This window comes from Struthio camelus, chromosome 2 (assembly GCF_040807025.1).
Source record: "Struthio camelus isolate bStrCam1 chromosome 2, bStrCam1.hap1, whole genome shotgun sequence".
In the NCBI taxonomy this organism is placed as follows: domain Eukaryota; kingdom Metazoa; phylum Chordata; class Aves; order Struthioniformes; family Struthionidae; genus Struthio; species Struthio camelus.
This window is the reverse complement of record NC_090943.1, coordinates 56,828,234-56,853,140: the sequence shown is the minus strand read 5'-3', so window position 1 is coordinate 56,853,140 and position 24,907 is coordinate 56,828,234. Positions and strand designations below refer to the sequence as shown.

At 41.9% G+C, this 24,907-nt stretch overlaps 1 protein-coding gene across 11 annotated transcripts in view; it reads left to right on the top strand.

Annotated features, from left to right (window-relative positions):
• Positions 1-24,907, top strand: part of AOAH (acyloxyacyl hydrolase) — an 84,545-nt gene that overhangs the window by 5,170 nt on the left and 54,468 nt on the right. For 8 of the 11 annotated variants that reach the window (XM_009679680.2, XM_009679675.2, XM_068935897.1 and 5 more), the window contains exons 3-5: positions 11,147-11,242; positions 15,637-15,697; positions 16,806-16,905. In XM_009679680.2, the coding sequence (XP_009677975.2) occupies positions 11,147-11,242; positions 15,637-15,697; positions 16,806-16,905 (257 nt within the window). The remainder of the gene's footprint in view (positions 1-11,146; positions 11,243-15,636; positions 15,698-16,805; positions 16,906-24,907) is intronic. The other 3 variants (XM_068935899.1, XM_068935896.1, XM_009679679.2) reach the window with 1 other exon arrangement.

The window sequence follows — 24,907 nt, the reverse complement described above, 5'->3', positions numbered from 1 at the left end:
GCTCACTCCCCAAATGGAAGGATGTACAAAATGAGGTCGGTTTTTGACCTCCGTTTTCAACATAGTACCCTTCCGTATTTTCATTAACCTGGGTGATGAAGCAGTCTACTATTAAATTAGCAGCTCGTATAAAGCTGAAAAAGTTTGCAAGTACAATGGAGGACAAGATTAGCTTCAAAACAATCTTGGAAACCTGAAGCAGCTGCCTAAAAGAAAAAAAAAAAAATCACTTCAGTCTGGTTATGTTGAAGACACTTCAGCAGAAATAGTCAATTGCACACAGGGAGGGTGAGGAACGCCTGGCTAGGTAGCATCCCCAGGGAAGAAGATCAGAGGCACGATCAGATAGTGGAGCAATGATAGTATGAGAAAGGCACACAGTGTATGCACTGGGAGGTGTGAGCAGAAGTTAGCTCGCAAGACATGCGAAGGAATCTGCTACTTTTCTCAGCCCTGATAAAGCCTCAGAGGAATTTCTTTGTTTGATTTTGGGGATGTGCGTCAAGAAAGATGTGGAGTGACTGGGGATTTCAGAGGAGAACAAGCATAAGCTGTAAAGATGATTGAATAAATTGGAGATAATTAGTCTAGAGAAGAAAAACTTGAGGAAAGATATGACAGCTGTCCTCAAAAACATTGAAGTGGTAATCTGTTCTCCAGGTTCATAACAGATGCAGCAAGAAATAATGGAAATAAATACCAGTAGAGAGATTTGGGTCAGGAAGAATATTTTCTGATAGTAAAAGTAGTTAAGCACTGCCACCAGTTCCTGTGAAGGCTGTAGAAACTCTGTCATTAGAGGTCTTAACAGGTCTATGTCTGTCCCCTCTCTTGAGAATGGTTTAGAATATCATTGATTAGCTGCTAGGGTAGCGGCTTGTGTAAGATGACTTTTTCCAGGCCAGTTTTCTGTGGTTCTGTGCTGTGATTGCAAGGATCATTTGCAAATAGCAGAGTTTGTTTATTTTCTCCCCAGCACCAGGCTGCCCTGCTCCTTTTGCAATTTAGCTTTTGCTGCCCTTTTTGGAATGAGGCTATCAGTCAGGGAGTGCTCAATACATTTGGGCAGTAGTACTTTCCATCTTTGCTAGCTAGCTAAGATGCTGTGGGTCAGCAGCCGAAGAGAGAAATGTCATAATCTTAGCACCCGATATAATGCCATTCTCAAGCAACCTTTGTGGGTCACCTCTTCCGCTCACCCATGAGAATATAGTTCCTAATATACCTAGGAGCATCTTATTGAAACATATTTTCAGTGCTGGTAACGTTAAAGAATGGATGCTTCGAAGCTTTGCAGGAGTATAAAATGTTAACTTCTACCTGGGCTTATTTGTTTAATAGTCAATGTCCTAAACAGTTTGCCTAGCTGGCATGAATGCAGGGATGAAAAATGCTGTGCGGAGCAGCAGCAGCACCAGTGGTGTTTGGAGTTCCCAATAACTTAACACAATGCACCGTGCCAAGTGGAGTTAGTGGCTTTTAATGATTATACTCAGACAAAGTGGCGGTGCACATATTGTCTAGGGAGGCCCTGCGACAGAGCATATGATTTACAGTTCAATGAGTCCTGTAAAAAGGCCGTGCCCAATATCAATGTGGTACTTTATTTTGAAAGCCTGGAATCGACTTTAATTGCAGCTGCACCATTGTCAGGCTGCAGCACCTCTGCTCACTTCACTGATGTTGCTCAATTGACACTGTGGAAACAAAATCTGCAGCAAAATCTGGCCTGGTGATCAGGAATAAATGCCAAATGTGACTGTAGCATTTTTCCTATCGTTAAATGATAGATTGAGAAAACATAGGCATGTGAGTAGTGCGACAGGGATACTAAACCGACTGTTGACCTGGAAATATTTTCTTTGGGGATTTGTACTTTTCATCAACTAATGGTAAATCACCCCAAGTCTTACTGAAAAGTTATTGCTATAAAATGCAAATATGTCTATTGACTGCAATGAAAAGTTAGGCTTAGCATACACGGATACCTTCATGTACCTATGTGCATATGCAGGCCCATATATACATATATGTGTGTGTGTGTGTGTGTGTGTGTGTATGCACATGTAGACTTGGGCAGTCTGGTAAGGTTTACACCTCTAATTCTTGCCTTTACTATAAGATTTTCTTTGATAATTTATTTAGTACTGATTGTCTGGTTGGTTGCAGATTCCCACAGCATGTGTACCTCCCGCTCATGTTCATATGTTATCCTTGAACAAAACTTGAGAAAAAAAAGCTGCATGTATTTAAGGCAATCATATTTAATGATGTAAGGAACTGTACATCTGAATCAATTTTTATGCATTCAGAATCTTCAAATGGTTAATCTTTGGGACAAGGATGAAATTCTGTGTGTAGCTTACCCTTCTGCACTGGACAAGGGAACAGGCCCAATGTCAAGAAATAACAAAAGTCCCCCAGCCACCATTCAAGCTTCAGTAAGCTTCTAATACCGTTTCCTGATTTGGAAAAGAAAAATATGTTAATAGCACATGAACACAATTTTTCTGTTAATTAATGAAAAAAAACCATTACCATTGGAAACGCCTAGGGTTATAGATTTTCTTAAATAAGGGTTTTTAAAGTGTGTTGTGGGAAATGCCAGGGTTATATTTGGCTGGTAGATATGGATACCAGAGTCTTCCACTAGATGGTAACTGAACTTTCTGTACCAGCATATCTGCCTCAGAGCCCTCACAGGGTGTCTTAAGGAAACAGTAGTGAATAAATAGAGCTCTGTGAAATTACGAGTCTGAAATGATGCCCTGCTATTGTATGAACTGCAGAGGGATGAGCAAAAAAATTGATAAATGATATTCACAGGATTTGCTATTTTTGTTACCGTACTTCAATACGCTTTAAGTCTTGCTAAAATGATACTAGTATTTCAAAAATTTTTTACCAGGTACACTGTATGCAATTTTATACACAGTGACCATATTGGTAATACTGTACCATTTAGCATTTCCAATATATTTATAACTTTGGAGGATGGGCAAATTTAGGGTGAAAAGGTGTGCCAACACATTTGAGTATGGATACCTACAGTTATATTCAGTCACAACAATAGCTCTATGAAATATATTAATACTTAACAAAAATGGAATGGTCTGAGTTTAAAAAAAAACACAATCAAATTTCTTTCTAAATTAACTTTCAAAGCAAAAAGCCCTCTAAATACACATGGGAAAATAACGGTCCCAACTTCACATATACAGTTATGACCTTTGAGTTGAATATTACCATGCTGTAGTGAAATCTTGGCGTTATAGTAGTTCTTTGAAAGAACCAGCTCAGTGCTCAAAAGCAGTTAAAAAGGCAAAATGGATATTAGGAAGTATTAGGAAAGTAATCTAGAGTGAAAAAGAAAACGTTCCTATGCTGTAACATTTTGTATCCGTGGTCTGCTTGCACAAGGAATGCCCATGTGCCGTTTTGTTCCCTATCATCTCAGAAGAGAAAATAGTAGAAGTGGAAGAGGGTTAGAGGAAGACAACAGTGATAACTAAAGAATGGCTTAATACCTTTGTATTAAGTGGCATCTATATGAGCATCAATGAAATAAATGAAAAGTCTTCAGCAGGAAAGAGAGATGACTGTGGTGTGTTATGAGAGAAGGCTATAAAACCATGAAAAGCATGGAAAATAAGGAATGATACTTCACCCATTTCTTTCGGTCCAAGAGCTAGTGGCAGAGGATAGGTGGAAATACTGGAATAGATGGACCAGTATGGTTTGCCTTGTATTTCTGGCAGGTAAGGTGTCAGCAGAGGAAGAAGACTGGTGCACATCCATTGCAGAATGCATGAGCTGGAATTAGAAGAGGAGAAAAATGCACGCTTTTCCTCCCAAGGTCTTACTTTCCATGGTGCATATTAATCAAGGAGGGTGAGCAGGCCAAAGTGATCAACTCTTGTAGCACAAGAATATAAGATATTCCTGTACATTTCAAGGATCTCGTTGCGGTTTGCAGACGGAATGATGAAGTTTTCTGCAGTTGTCAGGCAGACCAAAGTCCCCTGTTCTCTGATGCAGAATTTAGCTGGGGCTAGTATCTCCATTGCCATCAATCACAAGATCCCTCCAAGTATTTTTGGTTTCAGGATAGCCTAATACATTTGAGTTACAAAATGCAGTAACTATTAGAGAACCCTTTAACTATACACCATGGTCATTGTCCTTAAGAAAAATAGTCAAGATCTTATAGTTAATACTGTTCCCTCATTTTTTTCTATAACCTTATGCTCTTTTTTGTGATGGAGTTGTCTGATACTTGAACAAGCATTACATTAATCATGAAGTACATTAGATTAAGGATAGCAACTTTGTGTTATGTCCCAGTTGAAATCATGCATTCACAATTGCATATAAAGACTAATTAGCTGAAGGGTTAAGAGATTGCCTGCACAGGAAAGTTGATTCAAATTAAGAGAGGATAGGAACTTAAAGCAGAACTGCTTATTTCTTACTACCTCGCCATATAAATGCTCTTACTTCAAACAGGAATGTCTTGTTCCAAATCGAACTGGGACTGGATTAGATGAATTTGGAAGGAGGCATTTTTATTCCAGAGCAACAGCATCTGCACTAGGAGTCACACTATGGTGTGGCACGCTTTGTAGACTGGCTCTGGCGACTCCTCATCGCTATGCGCTATTTTAAGAGATGCATAGGAGCCTATGACATGAAATAATTGTCTGAAATGGAAGAAGCAAAGGCTGTGTTTCGGGAAAACCTTCATCTTTGTTATAAAAACAGGAATGTGATAGACTGATTCATTTTTACAAGGGTCATGCCTCTGCAGACAGATATTAGAGGCAGAAATGACCTTGTACCCAAATCTTTCCTGATTTTCTGTCAAACTTGAGTTACCTTTCCTTTTCTGAAACTCTGCACAATTTATAAATAGGATTAGCTACTCCTTTCTGGTGTGGGAAGCCAAGCCAGCCCTTCCCTGTGAGCAAAACCAGCGTTCACCAGATCTGCTGCTGCTGCTGCTTCCCGCTCGCATAATCCCCGTCCGGCAAGCTCTGCAGGGCCTGGCTGTGGCCCTTTGCAGGCAAGGATGGCAAAGGAGAGGAGCAGAGCCAGCATCACTTTCTCTTTGCAGGACATTTTACTCCCAAGCCTGCAGATAGATACCTGAGCAAAACTGCAGTCCTCAATGCAGAGCTGGGAGGAACCGCTGTCCCGGCAGTGAGGGAGAGCTCCTGGGAAAGCTGTTTTGCCCCCACCATGTGCCGAGCGGTGCCTCGGCAGAGGCAGGGAAGATCCCCTGGCAAAAGGAGGTCACAAGCTCAGGGCAATTTTTAGCTGGGGCGCAGTGATACGGCTGGAGGGGTGAGAAAGGTCTCCTACTCCCGTGAGCAAAGGATGGCAGAGGACGACGTGGCAGGTGCCAGAAATCCCATTTAACCAAGTTTTACTCAGACAACTATATCTACAAATCTGAAGCTTAGAGAGGCAGCTCTCGGTATCCAGACATTTCTCGACATCCATAGGTATAATTCTAATTATAGATTCTTTCAAATGTGTGCAGCAGGAGTAGATTAAGTTAAATAGTCTGCTCAGACTGCCAGAGGCTTCATGGCTAAGAAATGAATCTCTCCAGCTCTGATTTTATTATTGGGGTATGATTTTTTTCCAAGCCTATTAGAAATGTCATTTTATTATTAAACACTATTTTCAAATACATGGGGAGAAGTACTTCCTGACATGTGAGCTTTCAGATTACTGCTGCTGATCAAAATAGTTATGATTTTCTCTTATCTCTTCAGAAATTAATAGCAGATGGAACAAACTATCTCTAAAAGAGACAGGCATTTTATTAATACCAGAGTCTAGTTTCTACCGGCTGGTAGGCATTATAATACCAATGAATTTCTTCCACAGAAAACATCCTTCAGCCTGTCAAGGCATTGAAATCTATTATTAAAGTGCCACAATGGAGTCAATTTCTTCAAACTTGTTTATAAAGAAAAATCACAGGCAACTGCAAAAAGCGTAGAGCTTTTTTAACCTTTAATTAGGAAGCCCATCTACATTGCCGTTTATGTGCCCGCCTCACTATAAGAAATAAATCACATCTAAATTTGTATTAAATTAAAAGCAGCAAATAGTTGTTAATGACTACCCAGTTCTGGAAGTGCTTTTTCTATTAGTCTCAGAGTATTGAAAAGCTTATATTCTCCCGTACAACATCATAAGTAATTAAAGCAATGAAATTTCTACAGTCAACGACAGCTGATTTCCCTCTGCCCTTTTTAGCTAAGTAATTATTTTCCATTTTTAGCCAACAGAATTAAGAGCCATTAAAGACTAGGATAACTTGTTGGTATTTCTGATGATTTACCTGTTTAGTGTGCAGTGAGGGGTTTTTGTGCTTGTTTCTTACTGATTTTGTTAGTGTGTAGTGACTTTTTATGCTGTAGCCAACAGTGAATTATTTTTCTGCCAGTAAATCTGGAGAAAGATGATGTATAAGATTATAAACACAGTAGGTTTGTACTGGTAGTGAGACTATTTGAAGTTAACTTCAGTTTATAGATACCTCTTGAGGCTTTACCTATAGTCAAACACAAGAACTAGCATTTTCTAGAGGATAAATCTGAATTATTTACTGAGGGGAGCCTGTTTTTATCTAAAAAACTGGGAACCTCGGTGGGTTCACCTCACAGGACTACAGTGAGCTTTTGTATGCTCCTCCTTCACCCTCGCAACGTTCAGTCCTTCTCTTGAGTAATTTATAGTCTCCAGGCCAAAATCTGCTCCTGAGGACATGAGTCTAAATTAAAGGCACTGGAGCCAGCAGAGTGGCTCTAAACATAAACTGGGGTTACTCCAGGGTGGGCTATGGCAGGGCAATGAGAAATGTCAGCAGATTGCAAGGAGTAAAGCAAGGTAGATCAAGGACACCTGATAAAAACCCAGGTACAGAGAGCGAAGGCAACAGCTCAGCCACGCGACCCAAGTAGCTCCCACGCAGCAGAAGGATGTTACATTTCTGGAGAGCGGTTTTTCCCCAGTGGGGTAGAAAAACTCTCCAAATTCGGATTCAAAGACTTCGGCCTTGTTGCCTGTGGCTTAGGATTCCTCTAACGGGAACAGCAGGATTTACTCCTTTGAAATAGGGCAAGTTTTTTCTTTATCTCCTTGCCCTGCGAAGCATAAAATGTTGTCTGGAGTAAATACGTTTAGGGGGAAGCATTTGAATAATCCAGGTATGGTTTGCCGTGCCCCAGACAGGGGCATAATAGTGTGATCAGAAGCATCTTCTACATGACAGTAAAGACTAGTTTATGTAGGCAAACACTTGGAAGTTCAGCGCAGTGGGTTTTTCCCAAGTAGTCAGGCTGTTATTTTTATTATTTATGTTCATATAGCATCTATTAGCCCAAGGTGCTGCATTAAGTGGTTGACAAACTCAGCGATGACTCCGTTAATTCTCATGTGCAGGAAACCTCCCTCTGGGCCTGGTTCAATAGACACAAAAGTGTCTAACTGATTTAATCAACAGGAAAAATTTCCATTTAATTACCAGGAGACTGTTCCATGGGTAAGGTTACCTGAATGATTGTTTTTGTAATTAAGAATTCTGTTTTTATTTGACAGAGGTGAACCAGAAATAGCTTTTTTTCCCTTGTAGAACTTTGACAAACATGAGAAAGAAATTTGCTTACATTTTCAGTAGAAAATGTCTTTTCGTGTTCCCAAGGAAAGTGAAGTGCCAGGGCTATTTTTATCCTCAGCCCAACTTTTTGGATCCTGAGTGCTCAGCCTTTAATGTCATTCAGCCTGTGGTTCAGAGACTGTTTGTCCGCAATCCCCTTTTTCTACACTGATTCCAGTAGAAGAGATAAGACCCTTTTGTGACAGTGAAAAAGAGAGTCAATGAGATAATGACTGAGTAAGAGAGATAGGAAACTCTTTGTACCCCTCCCTGAGACAAAACATTAAGCAGGCTGCTGAGACTGTGTTTAGGATGAATAATCTAAGTTTAAAACCATTGAATTGAGATACAGTGATCTCCCTAGCTGAGCACTCAAGCTAGGGAGAGGCTTTTTTCTCCCCTCATCTGCTGGGCAAGGCTTGTGTCCTTGTTGCAAGCCAGTCTCTCCTGGTGCAAGCGGGAGGGCTGACTTGGTATTTTGATTTTTTATCAGGCCAACCTTTACACTGAAATAAAATCTCTCCTTACAGCACTGCAAAGAAGTTGCTCTGGATTAATGTTTTTGCACGCAATTTACTGTAGTAGAAAAGAGAAATTGTAGAGTTTAATGTTTTCTCATTGCAACAGCAAAGGCTACGGCCAGCCTGCTCTGACACAGGAAAAGTGGCCTCCCATTTCCGCTTAACCACAAATGCAGCAGACCCATGACACAAACGCGGGCCGCAGCGAGAGCGCATTGCTTGGCAGTGGTTTGCAAGCATTGTTGCAGCAGCACCTCCATCCCACAGAGGGCAAGGAGGTGTTGGAGGCAGGAGCAAGACTTCTTCCCTTGCTTTGTGCCTGGGCTTGAAATTTGGCGGTGTGGTCAGGCCATCGCAAGCTTTAAGCTCTCCTGGCACCTCCACTGCCACAACACCCCTGCTCTCAGGTCAGCTTCAGACTACTTTTCGGTGTCTGTCTGCCAGCCCAGCTCCTCTCCCCACTTCAGTTCGTCCTCTGTTAAAGCTGTTAACTTCAGCATTGCCCGTGTTTCTTTCTCTTCTTCTCACCTTAACACCTTGGGGACTCCTGAACCGAGGTCTGCAGAGAACCACCACATCCTCATTTGTAGCTTTCTTATGTTCCTGTAAGGGCCTGGCACAAAGCAATGAGAGGTGAAACAATCAAAGCTATTTCTTTTAGTAGATATCAAAGGCCTAGCTCCTTCCTGTCCTTCCACTTCTCGTGTCTCTGTCTTCTAGGCAGCAAGGTCTTTAGAGGAAGGCTTGACCTTGGTAAGAGAAGAAAAGAAGATATGGAAAGAATATGTGGTTTTGTGGTAAAGGCATCATTTTGGCCTTCAAGAAATCTGCACTTCTATGTCACTTAATTTTTCTGAGCCTCCATCCCCATCGGTAAAGTAGCTGTAGGAAAAATGCAGGGGAAGGGTAATCCTGTTTGTGTTTGTACGTTGCTCATGTATGTTAATAATACAGCCTTGTAGGTACAGAGAGAGGCAATCCCTTTTAGGTGTTTTTCAAGCATGTTTCAAGGACGTATACCACTATATCAGCACCAAGTCAGTTCAGTTCAGGTTTTCTCCCTCTGAGGCTGAGCGTGTGGCATGGCTCACACCCAAACAGCTGAAGTCTGTTGCGCTCCACAGCATCCCCCCAGACCGGATGGTCACATCCGAATGTGCTCAGGGACCGGTCCCTGCACAAGCACAAACATTGCTTGGGGTGACTTTGGCACAAGACTGCTAAGGCTCATGCTGGCAATTAAATAGGAAACAGATGATCCTGGGCCATTTGTTGCAGCCGGTGCCCTGAGCGTGTTTTATCCTATAGTTTGGATGTCACCTTTGGTTTTATTTTTGGTCTTTATCATTCCATATATTTTCTTGCTTTGTGAGTTATTGTGTTTAGTTAAGTATTAATTGCTCGGGCTGGCATATGGCCTTTTTTTTTTGTATTGTTGGGGGAGAGGGGTTAGAGGGAAGAAAGAATGATTTTTTTCAGGATTTTTTCTCAATTGTATCTGTCTCTGTTTACTTTTCTGTTCTTTTAGGCTGGCTAGAGGTAATGGCTCTTAGCATGCTTGATACACCATTGTGTAGAGGACTTTGAGTAAGGGTTTTATTTCATAAACATGAGAAGTGGGCTCTTATCCCTGCAAAAAGAGTGGCAATTTCACTGTTATTTCCATTGGACTACTTTATTTGAGGTAGAATAGGTAATAGAAGATTCAAGGATATTGCAAGTCCTTATAGCAGGTTCCAAATATACCATCTCCTCTCTGATTTGCTACTCGATTCATAGGCGCATCAAAGTTATTTATGTGGATAAACATCACTTTGATTTAACAGCACATAGGCAGGCGTACTTGGAAGGATTTTAAAAGCACCCTTTGAAGAATCATGCCAGTCTAAAAACCTAAACATTAATGCTCCTGAGCTTTGGAAAAAGGTGGATCTACATTCGTATCTAAATGTTGCAGCTCATTTCCATTTCGAGGCTGCATCAGAGCAAATCTTGAGATCTGAGACTTCTTGTGGGAGGGAGGAAACAGTGTTCAGCTACGTGGAATACAAAGGGAAATCTTTATTCAGGCTGCTGGAAATAGTCCTTCTGGCTCCCTGGCACTTGGACTGTTATATTGCCACCTGGGATACCCACCTTTGTTACTCTCAGGAAAGCCTGCCAGCTCTGACTCTTTTGGTCAGACTTTGCATCACCAAATATGGCTTCTTTATAATATGGTAGAGCTACTGCAGAGACTGAGAGAGAGTGCAATGCTGATCTACAGCAATTTAAAATCTTCTTGAACTGGCAGGCTTATGGTTCATCATGTAGATTTTGGATAATTGCTCTGCGGGGGTAACGCTGACACTATTTCATCCCAAAAGTATCAGAAAAAGCACTGCACATCTCAAGAAATGCTCTACTTCCGTGTGCAGGCTGTTTGTTGTCAGCCCCATCTAGTCCAAGGAGCAACCAGCCTTTACCCCTGCTCACGCCAAGATCAGCCATGAGAAATGACCAGCCTCACAGATCATAGAAAATGTCCTCTGCCCAACCACAGAAAGAGAGCAGAGTGAATTGAGGCGATGTTTTGGCTTTAGAAAATGTGTAGCTTGGCCCACAGACCCCACACATGCCACCCACGACTGGCTTTCAGAAGAAAATTCGTGAAGAAACAATGCCACGGCGGCCACAGAGTGTTATGCTGTGGTCAGTGCTCATGTTCGGTGCTGTAAGAGCTAGGCAGTTCTGCACGTTCCTCTACCGTTGGCATCCTGTCTTTGGTCAGTTAAGTCACCATTTTTGAGTAAAGGCAGAACCTCAGATATTTTTTTCCCCTGTACACTCATCTGCCATGGAGCATCTCAAGAAATGAAATGCCCAGCGACACCTGAAATTCTTTTATGGTGCAGGGTGCTTCATCACATGATGGAGATGACTATATTCACTCTTCTTGTTTGTTTGTTTGAAGGTTGCGTGCTTGTGGTCTCTGTAGTTGAACAGCTTGCACAGTGGCACAACAGTACAGTAAAGGCAGCCTTGGAGAAACTATGCAACTACATACCTGGTGAGTATGAAATACTGTGCCCTGTGCTATGTTGGTACTGCTGTATTTCTCTGGTAATTAGAAATCTGCACTTGAGTCTGAAAAAGCTGTCTGCTTCTCGTGTAGCACCTAAAATTAGTGTAGCTGAAAGACAGCAAGGTGTTACCAGCAGGGAAGCCAGTGGCATGACTCACTGGACTCAGTGCAGCTGGGATTTCATCCCGAAGTTACAGTAGTGGGGTTGGTTGTATTAAGTCCACATGCATGTGTGCACACACACGCACCTTTCCACACACATTTGTCTCCACTTTATTTGAGTCTTTGTAAGCAGCTTAAAAATAGTCAGGTTCACTGTATGTCCAACCAGTTATCTTTGTTATTGATATGGGTCTTTACAGCTACGGTGAAGATGAGAATGTTTTCAGGTATAGGAAGCCACTATTGTAAAATCACAACAATTAGCTGAGGGTGGCAGGTGTAAGATGTGAACCGTTTGATCTGCACAGAGAAACTATTGAAATGTAACCGATGATACAAATTTCAAAAGTGATAGCTATTCTGTGTGAACATATACAGACTCCTCTTGTTCTCCCCCTTATTTTAGCAGCTCAAAGGCACTTGGCTGTCTAAAAGCACATCTCTAAATAGAGAATGGTTGGAATAGCAGAGTAACTTGCCTCATAGATGAGTTCTGTAAGTGACTACATTTCATGTTCATGATGTCTTTTTAACTTTATGAATGCAGAACGATGGCCTAGGATTCTTCATTAAAAAGTCATTAATACAGGATTTCATGAATTGTATCTCTGAGAAACCATCTTGCTCTATAGTCCCTAGTTTCATAGAAGATATCTGTGGAATATTAATTTTCTCCTTTCTAAGACATAATTTCCTGATACAGGATGGGGCACAGAGGTAATTGCTGAAATTCATTCACTGATAGAATAATGCTTATCTGATTTCTATTTCGTAAGTCATATCCTCAGTGTTTTAAATTACAGGCACATAACTATGAAGTTGCAATTAGAAGCCCTGATCCTGCTATTAAAATACAATTTTCTTCTGTAAAATATCAGTTGCTAGGTCTATGGTCATGCTTCACTCAGTGAACTTTGTTCGGCTAACACGTCAAGATATTTCTGTACAGCTGCCATTCTTTACACATAAAATCCTATTATCCCTTCAGTTAAATCTGTGTAATCCAGTTACCTTCCGTAAGATGCATGGATACAGACAAGAGAAAAAATTGACCCTGAATATGAAACGAGTGCAAAATCCTGTGGATCATGGAGGAGCTACCACCTAACCCAGCTTATCTTCTCCCAGGTGGTAAACTCCAAAATATGAATCAACAGCTTCTTCTTGCTACTTGAAATAATGGTGTTGGACTCATTAGGAGAAAACCTATTAAAGCAGGCCATGCCATTTTAGCTGAATGAATAATTTTGTTATTTTAACATATGCCTACAATTGCTTGCAAGTATAACAGCGGCAAATTGATGGCAATGAGGCTTTTGCTAGGGACCAAATAGGAATAAGAATTTGGTCTTTTTATGGGCCTATATAATTTTCTTGCAACAAAGGGGCAGATCAGGCCTTCAGTGAAGTTAGATGCTGTTCAAGAGCAAAAATGTTTAGAAAAAACCAGAGAGATAAATTTAGTACCTCCAGTCACACCAAATCCCTTAGACGGTGCAGAAAACACAATCATGTCCTTATTTACATGGAAATATTTGCTGTGCATGTGATCAAAGCAACATGGCGTATACTCTGATGAGAGATAAGGGCACTCACACCATGAGTGAAGGAGCCTCCCGAGCATACACAAACGTCAGGTCTGGGGGAACGGGCAGTATTTATGGCATAAGAGTCGTTGTTAGCAAGAATATATGTTTACTTGGGTACTGGCTGGCTGCCTGATGAAACAGAGGTACCTGATATGCAACGTGTGCTTTGAGACCGTCGGTCTCTGGCATCACCTCTGAGTCACGCCCTGCTTCTGTGTCAGTCACTGCTGTGTAAACACCTTACAGCTCAAGTGGAAATGGCAACGTGATTAATACCGTCTTCCATGCAAATATTTGCCCTCTGGGATTCAGCCAGAATCTGTGTTTCTAGGACTGTGAAGCTGCAGAGGAAAATCCACAGGATTTTTATCACAATAAGAACAAGACAGTTAGGAGTTTTGCACAACCTGAAGTTGGGCAAAAGCAACTATGCTCATTTCTGGCCAAGCACCTCCAGGTTTTTTTCAAAATTTTCCAGCTTTTAATTTATTTGATTTAAGCTCTGCTCTTGTCCCTGAACACTCCAAATTATTCATAATCTCTCTTCCCCCTCTTCTAACTTACACAGCTTCATCCTAAAAGAGCTTTCTTCCCATAATACCCTATTTTTGTGTATATTCAGCAAAGTAAGCGGTTTGTGAACATACGAGTACAGTCTGGCTTGGAGAGCAAGACTTGCAAACCATGCCTGTGTCTTGGGCCTCTTTTACTGGAAGCCAAAGCCTGAATGGTGTACATATCTTCTATGACGACTCTATTTGCCCAACAAAAATTTTGCGTTATTGCCGTTTCTTTTGCCTCCCATCACTCTCCCTTTTGTTATCCCATTGAATAATTATATGTTGAGCTTCCTATGCTCACAAGGAAATCTCTGCCGAGAAATCGGTTTCACTAGCAGACCCCAGCATCAGCTTCCCACAGTTGACAGCCGGCCAAACCCTCCCCTCCTCACAGTTCCCACTATGGGTTATGGCAGCCAGCTGGCTCCTCCAGGGCCAGAAACATTATGGAAACCAGTTGGCTTGGGAAACCTTTAAGGAGACTCTCCCGGGATGTGCTGAGGAGCTGATAGGGAAGCCAGCCCTCTGCTCCTGTGAGCACCTGGAGGGAGCCAGCTGCCCCACTGGCAAGCCTCATCGCAGGGTGTTTTAATCAGCGATGACATCAAATGCAAGGTTATTGATGCCTGCAATGTGTTTCCTTTTAGGTGAGCATGAATAAAACCTGATTCTAGTCAGGAGACCAATTTTTAACTTGCAGATTGCTTCTAAAAAGCCAGTAGAGAGGAATTATGTGTCAAAGGAAGCAAAGAAATTAGGCTAACAACTTGATTGAACTAAAATATCTGGCATGGGATAAGGAAAATCAGCTGTAGTAGTTACAGCAGCTGCAACATGGTATCACTAGGGGGGTGCTGGGGAAATTATTTTTTCCTCCCCTGCTGTAGCATTCAGGGCCTAGTCCTCCTCCTGGAGGTGAGGGCAGCTGGTGTGACCGTGGCTCTGGCAGGGAAAGCAGCTGGGTCCCTGGCCTGAGGTATCTCTGGGTAAATTGGCTGCTTTGGGGATTTCTAAGGTTTTTCTTTGGGAAATATGAGTATATTCTATGTTTTCTTTCCCAAATACAGCTAGTTATCTGTTTGGGTAATAGAGGGGCAAGGGGAAATAACATCTCTCTGGAACTTCAGGAGTTGCAAGTTTGCCATGCTTTGTCATTGCTGCATGCGTGTATGGCTACCTCTTCATAGCTTTTAGTAACAACACTCTTGCTGAAACAAGGCTTGACACCTCCATTGTATAGTACTTGCATGGTTAACTAACTTGCCCCACTCTTGTCCATTCAGGCCAAGAAATAATCATTTTTCCTTCAAAGGAACTATCAGATCAGTCCTACTATCACACTGCATCTGCATTCAAGCACCCATGTCCCTTCCAAAAGTGTCTTTGCTTAGAGGTAATGAAATGGTATGAGGACTGTTTTTTTTATAATAGTACGTTAAATAAATCTCCAACATGGTATCTCCTGGCTGGCATGCGTGGCATGTTTCACCTAGATTACAGGGGAAGCAATCTGAGCCAGCTTCCAGAAAAGGTATGTGCTGTCGAGAATGAAAGGGAGCAACAAGAAAGTGTAAAATGTTTGTTAAATTTAATTATTCTTATTCAATTCCTGTTCTACACAAATAAATTCTCCTTACTTGCACAAATACCCGGAAGCACTAAGGCAACTCTAGCAGTAGCATGAAGTCCTACATCGTGTTCTGCACTTTGATTTATGTATTTGTTTTCTTTCTTCTTGCAAGCCTACCAAGCTGTTTGTTTAAACTGCTTGGAAAATGCTGTACTGTATATATTATGGCTTCTTTTAGTTTTTATACTACGCTATATACAGCGCATTTAACAAATGCTAGTTATCCTTTTCAGTCTTTTCTGTGTGGTTTGCCTAAAGACAGAGAAAGGCTCCGAGTTACAGCCTTGGTTAGAAATTCAGACCCTGGGGTCATGGATTCACATGCGTTCCTCTAAAATAAAGTAGCGTTCACCTTAGGAAAGCAAATCCTGCTGTACTTTATCTATTATAAAACCAGTTCCACTGTGCTCAATTATTTTAAAATTGTATATTTCCTAGAAGAGCTCCAAGGTTTCTGTTACCTGTTTGCTGAACTTTACGGACCGCACCTGGCTGATCTGTAAGTCTTCCTGTACTGTTTCAAGTCTTTGGTTCGCTTGCTCTTTACACCTATGGATATACCATCAGATTGAAGCTCAGGGTTTTCATTCTTAAAAATCGCAGTGTTATTAAAGCAGAGATGATTGAGAGTAACTCTGGATTTGGCACTTGGGATGAAAGACCCCACATAGCTATTGCTGAGTGAATAAATACAGGCTGCCACTGGTAACCATTCTCATACTGTATTTGAATCTCAGATCAGGCCTACCTGGTGTAATTACCTTTTGAAATTCAACTCATTTGGCTGAGGGAGGAATTTGGATAACTGTGTGTGTGTGCTACAGGCTCTGCAGAGTTGCAGAGCTGTAGTATTTGTCTCTTGTTTTCCCTTTTACCTTTAATCAAGCTTTCTAATTGTCAGTCCCTACATGCTCTCAGCCCCGACCTTGATACGTACTCTTAGGGGAGGCTGGCAAAGTAATGTGAACAATTAAAAAAATAAAATGTAGGTCATTTTATTTCTCTTTAAAAGATCCTAGTTTAATTAACAGAGTTTTTTCTAGACCTTCTTCTTCCCTAGGATTTTTTTGTTTTATTTTTAAATCTAGCTAAGGGACCTCAAAGTGCTTACAGGACTAAGAAGTGCTATAATCAAACATTTTAATTTAATTCTTGATTAGCCCAGAGGTGTATCCCAAAAAGAAAGAAACAATCGTTGCACTTGTGCGTGGTGATTAAAGGTTGAGAATCTTTGAAGGATTTCTAGTTATTTTCTTGAGTTAATGACTGAGCATTCGTATGTGCCAAATTGCATATGCATTAACTCTAACCTTTAAATCTTTGTCATACGTATGATTGATTAAAAACCAGAACAGTCATAACGTATTTGACTTGGGTGCTGCCTATAAAGCATAGTGTTTTCTCATCATACTAGGATCCAATTTTAAATGCTGAGTAGGATGCTGTGGCAAAAAACCATTAGGATCCAACATTACACTGAGCGGAGATTACAGGCCACAGTGAAGTGAGCTGAGGCTGTTGTTGATTTACCTGCTCATGGAAATAGCTTGTACCTTCAAGCACCCAGAAGAACATAATAGTCTTTGTTTTCACTCCATTTCTTTCAGCATAGACAGGGAAATGAATGCTGATGTGGTGTGCCATTCCTTGAAGCTGTGCAAACAGGATGCCGGACAACCGTTTTGTCATCTCTACCCTCCTCCTAAGGTGAGTTACTTTTAAATGTTTTTCAAAGCTGCAGACTGTGGAGGGTCTTTTACACTGGAGCTGTACAGCACAGAGAGGCCTCCAGTGTACATGCAGCATGTGGGAAAAAATTTTTGACGTTGCTAGTGTGGACACTTTCAGTAATGTCTGTTTGAATGAAAACTACACAGCATACTTCATTTGTTTACATGGCTACATGCAAGGATCCCGCTGTGCGGAACCTCAATAGCATGATTCTCAAAGAGGGGAAATTACAGGGATGAATTCTTTTGTGCCAGTCTGGGTTAGAAAAGAATAGCAGGAAAAAAACTCATTTTTGCTGGATTTTATTGTTAAAGGAGTACAATAACTGCAAAACAGGTATTCAGCTGAGGTTCATCTATACTACCACATTACCATGGCGTAACAAGTTATCCTCTCATTGCCTGATCTGCTATGACAGCCTGCATAGGCCCTAGTTACCTGCTGCAAATGCAAGGTTATTTGGTTTAGCGTAGTCCACAATGAAAGAGGCTTAAACTAACTCGTGTAACATTTTGCCACAGGCTGAAGGCGTTTACATGTGCAGTTACCACAGTTCTTACGATGTACAGTGACTAGGTATGCCATGGTAACGTGTTTGCGTGTCAGAACTCTTTGGTACTCAAACACTTACATCTAGGCATAGGTGTTTAAATAGAAATGATTTGATTTTTCTGTCATTTTGCAGCCCAATTTGCACCGAAACCTGTGAGCAAAAGTGGTTGTTTGGCAGTTTTTCAAAAAAAATGTTATACATTTAAGCACCTATTTTGGAAAATCTTTCTCTTGCCTATAGGTGAAGTCACCTTTGACTTCTAAAGGTTTCCATAAAATGTTTTATGCAAGACCTCCTCCAACAGCCATTGAAATCAATCAGAATCTTTTTATTGGCTTCAATGAGCTTTGATTCATATCCAAGAGGGATTTAGTTCTCCAGATATGAAGACCTAGAGAAATAACTGACTTCAAAGAAAGACAGTGACATTTATTTTGCAGCAGGTGTGTCCCCGACATGACTACAACGCTCCCTCCCCTACCAGTATAGAGATAATGGGTGTGCAGCCAGGCTGGCTGAGAGAAGAGGGTTTTAGTCAACAGACAGAGCCCACGCTGACTTGACTACCAGGATGTTGCAGGTGTCTTTCAGAAATTCTGTGTCCAAACTGGTAGATTAGTTTATAGATCTGTCCACCCTTCCCTAAGGTACATCAGAGCAACCCCATTGCAAGCCTTCCTTTAATGATCACCAGGTCTTTACTCCTCACAAAAATGTTCGTTAGTCTGTCATATTCTGCCCTGGTCATGGCATGATTTTTCTTCCTCGGCACTTCAGAGATCTTCCTTGTAGCAGCAGTGGAGGCCCTGTCAGAGGCTGTGGGGCCTCTTCTTTTTAATTAGCAGCCCTAAAGGTGGAGGGGAGAGTAAAGTAAAGGCCCTGGGAAGTGCCCAGATGCCCAGCAGGCATGGGAGCAATCGCAGTTGCACAGGCTTTGCCTTGCTAGCCCAAGAGTTCCATTTGGATACGGACTTCCTTGTGTAAGGGGATTAAAAATAAGTAGAAACCATCCTACACCTTGACTTCTGCCTATGTCATAAATGCAAAGCAGCTCTTCGAGTTAAAGAGGATGTGCACAATAAAACTGCTTAAAGAGACGAGTGGACTATTCGTAGAGGCAAAAAAATTTCCCTAACTGAGCAGGTTGTGAAACTCAAGGCAATACCTGAAGGTCAAACATAGCTCTATACAGGCACTGAATCAGCTCCATCCAGGGTGAACTGGACGTTTTAGCAAGCAGGGGTGGCTTTTTGGCAATCTCAAGAGCATTTGTTGTCACTGTCTTTATTTTTATTTTTTTTGCACAATCAGTCTTTTCAGTTCTCCCCACCTTCAGTGCTGCACAATGGACTAGGCTGAGGAGCTTGGATCAAGGGTCTGTTTAAACAAAGGTGGCTTCATACAGAAGTTAAGAAGTCTGTGGTGAAGTCCTCAACTTACCACTACCAGAGAGGACAGGCCATCACGCACAGGGTTCCTATCAAATCTTTGGGTTACGCTTCCCATCTCGTAGAGCAGATAAGGGACCCAGTTGCTGACTCCTTTTGCCTCCAGTAACAACTCCATTAATTACGCTTTCAGCAAGAAAAATGTCTGCAGGTATTTTCTTTCTTTTTTTTTTTTTCTCTTTAACAAAATTTGGACTTTCATTGGCATGGCCTGGAGACTGTCCCTCTTAGTGTATGGCTCCAGCAAGCGCTCTCCCTTCCAAGTGGTGTTCGTATCCTACTTTCTGTCAAACTTCCTTTGTCTCTCACCGAGAGTAAAGGAGATGGATTAACAAAATGATTTTTTTCTACCCAAACACTACCCTCAATTTTTAACACTTCTGGTGCCCCAAGAAAGTGCGAGGGGAGGAGAGGAGCTGTATTGAGAATTCATGCTCAAGTGGATGACAAATTACCAACAGTAACCCTGTGACAAGTCAGACTGAGTAAAGATGAATTATGGGTGAAAAAATTAATATACAGTCAGAGACGCATGCATAAAATGCAGTTTACCTCACATTTGCTTCTTCGGTTTGTAATTTGATTGATCACTTCAGTTATATGAGCCTGCAAATGTTGGCTCAGTCCCCTGCCAAGTATATGAACAAGACTTTAATACTAATGGCTGTTTTGTTCAACTCTATTGATTTTTAGCTACATCATTTATTCATTTAGGCTTTTGAATGCACGTTTTCCCAGAATTAGTACAGTGTTTGTACTGGCGAAGTGAGCACAATGAATGTGGAGTTGTAAAGCAGCAGAATATTCTGTTTTCCATAGTCTTTAATGGGGTAAACATCAACATATAGTGGCTTTTTCAATCAATAGATTATTTTGTTGTGTTTCTGTAGTATTCCTCCAGTAAGGTCACGTCTACCAAGGAGGTGAGAGTCACTGCTTCAGAGGCCTAGCAAACTATCTACGTAATTGAGACATTGTAAACCAAGTAAATGATACATGAATTATATTACATACTTCCCTGATCTCTGACAAATTAGCACAAATTAATTTTTTGCCAACCTGCCTGGAGCCATTAGTGCTCTGTGATTATCGTAGGAGACTTGGCTCTAATTAGGAATAAAATATATCGCTCTATTCACAGAGAGTGAAATGCTCTCAGCCGAGAGCAGTCTAACCGGCATGCTCCTGGGAGGACGGCCCTAGGGCAAGTGCAATGGGGGACGCACGGAGCTGCATGCCAGCTCTCTGCCAGGAACAGGCACCTTCCTTGCATGGGCACTGCGTGTTTCTGGTGTGCAGAGACCTCCGGGGAGCTTGGGCTGGTTGTGGCACCAGCCCACATGCTACCTCCTCAGTTGGGACACGTGGGCTTGTCTCACTGTGGCCTCCCTGCAGTTGTCTGCACACGGCTGCCTGGTTTTTCAGTAAGGAGGCGGGGGGGTGCGCTGCGCTCTGTGCTTGGATATTGCTGTCTGTGTTACTCACACCTTCAGGCTTTCCCAGGCTCTCCGGGAGCATCTTGATACCCTGTTGCTGTTAACACTCAGGAAGTTGACATCCAAGACAGCTTTCTAGCTCTAGGGATAAATTCTTCCATCATAGACCTGGAAATTCCCTTCCATGCATGGAAAGAGAAGCGTCTCCACCTGCTTTGCACACTTGCGAGACCGTTTAAGCAGCTCTACAGCAAATCCCTGTCCTTGGGATTACTGGCCTTAAGAGCCAATAATGCCTAGTGGATCTATTTGGGGTTCGCAAAGAGACCAAATTTAGGTATAATACGTGAGGTATTGTAGAGATATCCATATCTGCTTGTGCTCTGGTGGGCAGTTTCAGGAGCAGACCCTGCCACTGGTGGAGACAGAGAAGGAGTGCTTGCTGTCCTTGGGGATCACCCACATAGCTGTGTGAGGCAGTTGAGTGTGTAGACCTTACTCTTAATAAGGCCCTGTAAACCATTTATTGTCACCAGTAGCCCACAGACCAGAATCTAGCCCAGTGAAAGACGTGCACATATGTGTGCATTTGTAGGCTCTCCTACTGCACGTTTCTCAAGTTACAGGATGTTCTCACCCCTTAGTATGGGAGCAGTGACACTGCAGGCTCCTCCAGGTCAAGAAGGAAAATAATATGGTATGTTAGGAGTAAATGTGCAGACTTACAATAGTTAATTGAAGTCTAGTGAATAGCTAAAATTGCTGTAATATGCCTCTTGATTTCAGGTACATCAAGAGAGTGTACTCATTGGCTGCAATAGAATACTGAAATACTGACAGTGGCCAAAAGTATCCAAGCTATCCCATTTAGGGTGGCTAGATATTGTCTTTGTAAAAAATGTTTGTCGGCTCAGGCGGTGGAGGACTCTCTGTACCAGGTCCCATGATAGGGGAACGTTCCTCTGCTGCGTGATAGGGACTGAGGTAGGGGCAGGGATTTGAAGCTCTGCCTACCATGCTCCTGTTCGAGCCTGAGGAGTGAGTAGATTTGCAGAAGATTTTTGTCAGCTTGTCTCTAGATTGTCTTGAGCCAGCTGGCCTGTTGAATTAAAAGACAACACTTTAATTGACTTAGTTTGGGCCAGGATAATGACTTATCTTCAGCACTGGAGTCCTATGGCTGCTGATCTCTTAAACAGTCTGTGCTGGAAGGCGTTTTTACTCTTCTTTCTGCCTTTCAAAATGCCTCTTTTGCTCTCTGAGCACTCTGGGGCTTTGTCTGCTCCAGCTTTTTAGAGACCTTGTGATTGCAGACTTTAGCCACGTCTCCAGTAGTAGGATGTTGCTGGTAGCTCTAAACTGACAGTATAGCGGCATTTCATGTCAGCAAATGCAGATATATTTATGCTAATGTCATTTATGCCCTTTATCTTACCAAAATAAACTTCACTGCCAGAAGTGCTTATACCGGTCCATCTACTGAGTCTTTCACTGTCTTTGTAAAAATAAAAACCCCATCCCTCATGGATGTCACTGCAGCCATCACGTTCTTCGGAGGAAGCCTGGCCTTGCAATTTGATTGTGAGTGTTGTGGTTGGGACTTGCAGCTTTTCTGGATGACGTGGACTGGCCAAGCTTTTTGTTCATCTTATAAATTAAATTGCAACAGAATTAACAGAAGTTTTGTGGCTTGGGAACTGAGAATTAAAATTAAGGTGTTTTTCACATTTGAACCTGGACCTCAGGAGTCCGTTGGCTTGCTGATATGTAACTGGGGCATCTTGCAAAGGATAGTTAAAGAAAGGAAATGGATGGGAACAGCTGGGTTACAGTGAGAGTGGCATAAAGTTAAAGCATAAAGAAGCGTCCGAAACTCCTCCTGTCTGCCAGAGTAACTGTGGATTTTATCTGCCTCAGCCATCCAGGCTGTCTGAGCAACTATACATACAAATCAGCCACATGACGAGAAACCTTTGGTATGTTTATCCTGCTTTCTAGCTCAGGATCTCTCAGTTCTCAGCTAGATTTCAGGCTTGACAACTTAAGAGCCAATCAGGACTGTGTGGAAGAAACAAACCTTTTGGGTTTCATAAAATAAAAATACTCCTACTATTTTCTCTTGTTCCTCTCTGGTTTTGAAAATGTGAACTCCTTAGTGGGAGATGAGACAGAACTAGACCTTGGGATGGCAATACTTCTGCATTCGCAATGAGATCAGACTTCCAGCCAAACTTAGACCTTGTGTCGTGGCCCCATTTCCTTGTTCTGTGATCCTAGGCCGTAAAGCAAGCCGTTGGGAGGCAGGGTGAGTCCTGGGAGGAGGGAAAAAAAAAAAACCTCTTTTAAGGCTTTCTTTTTTTGGGAATAGGTAAAGTCAACTAAAACATGAGATGTGTCTGCCACAGTCGGAACCAAGCCCTGAAGAAACAGTTTAGGCGAGCTGCAGAAAAAAGGCACAGTCTGAGCATTAGTTCCTCCTCTTTCACTTGTTTCTCACAGTTTCCTCTGCTGTATTTCACTGACAGAAAATAAAATGCAAAAAAAAAAAAAAAACCCTGAAATCACAATATTCCACGAAATAAGCATGAAGAAAATACTAGTTCATTCCTTACATGATTCTCTGCTTTATCGAACCTCGTCGTTTGTAGCTGGCGTGGCATTTACAGAGCGTGATATGCAGCTGCCGATCACTCACAAATAATATGCGTGTGCCCTGTGCATGGCACAGCGTCGTTTGGGGAGAGAAGTGGGCAGACGGATGTGCAAGGGCGAGGAACTGTTGCTCGTCGATACAGGGCCATCTTTTGCTAAGACCAACAAGAAAAAGTAGATCATGATGTTTAATCCAGAATGCACAGGATCCATATCCAAAAGGATATAAGCAGACTAAAATTGTCAGAAGTCGGGGCCTTGGGAGATAAGGACTGAGCCAGGCTTGGTGTGTTTTAGATCTATGTTTGCAGGGGAGTTCCCTATTTTGGGCCCAGAGCACATCTCATTTGGTTTGGCTGTCCTATGTAATCTTAATGATGCCCCTTAAGGCCTCTGCCAAACGAAAGATGCGAGTTGTGGGACAAATCCCGTTCTTGCTAGTGCTGTGCAGCAAGCTGCACAGCATTTTGGTACCTTGCTATGTGTACTGTCGGTAAAAGGGTAATGAAAAAAGAGTTAGAAGAGAAATTGCTGTTGTGCGTTATAAATATCAGCTCTCCTGAGAAAGAGCTGGCTAACAAGGATGATAAATGAGAGACAATTAAAGCTTGTTCATTTGTTTGTTTCTAATGAGAAATATATCTGGTTAAAAAAAAATTCATTATCGGTAATGCGTAGGCTCTGCGAACAGCATTGAAAGAAGCAAGCAGGCGAAATCCTGGTGGCGCCTTTCCCCAGGACACACGTGCAGCGCTGATGCCTTGCACGCTGCTGTTGGGAGGATCACTGGTATCACTGGTTTAGGTCTACTTTAAGGTGGTGGGAAAGAGAGGAGGTTATTCTCTGGCTGAGTTGCAATAAGAAAAGTTGTATGGGTTGTATAGCTCTGTGACATGCTTAAAATCCTGATATTAATGACCATTAAACCAGGATTTTTTTTCCTCCCAGAGGGGTGTTTCAGATGGCAGTCCTCCACAAAGTGCCCTAGAGTCCTTCCTTAAGTAACTTCTGCAGGAGGAGGAGAGGGAGGAGACCTCATCCTTAGCATTTCAGAGAGACTGCTTTCTCCTTCCTCAAGCAATCTGGCCATTCTGTTCCTGTTTTATGCTTTGAGTGTGTGATATTGCCTTGGCTGTCTGAAATGTGTGTTCCTCATCCACTGCTTCTGAAAGCGAGAAAGGTTTCCCTTCTCCTGCACAGAAGGAAAGGACTGATGAAACTTACCGTGCTGGAAATTTTTTGTGCATCCTGCTCAATTGTAAGCTATTTTCCTTCTCTGAGTCTCCAGTTATTTTATTACAGAAATGACAGCAGCTGCTAACATACATACAACATAACTGTTGCATATGCAAGATGGATGTTTGTTTTGGGGGACAGAATTTGCCCAGTGGGAAGAAACTAGGAAACGTTGTCTTGGCTCCTTACTGGCATCCTTCATCTATTTGTGACATATGCAGATTTTTATAAAGGCTGTAGGCAGAATGATGCTCTATATTGAAAAAATATTTAAAATCTGTGTTCTTTACTGCTTATTCTTATTTTTTCCCATCCTTTTATACTGTTCACTGTTAATTTTTGACCCTTGAATTTCCCAGTTAATTAATTTGCTTTGATCACTGCCTAAATCAATTATAGTGACATGCTAAATTTTATTCCCAGCAAAAAAAAAAAAAAATGCTGATAATGGTTGCTTGAAATGCAAATACATGCTGCTTTAATATTCCACACTGGTATGCCCACCATTCAGTAAGGCGCTGTCAGTTGAGGGGCATTTTGTTTTGTTTTGTTTTTTTCAAAATGCTTTAAATCTGCCACTTGGCAAAGCATACTTTTTCCCAGGTTGAGTTCCTGTAACTCCAGGAAGATAAATATAAACTTGCACTGAACTT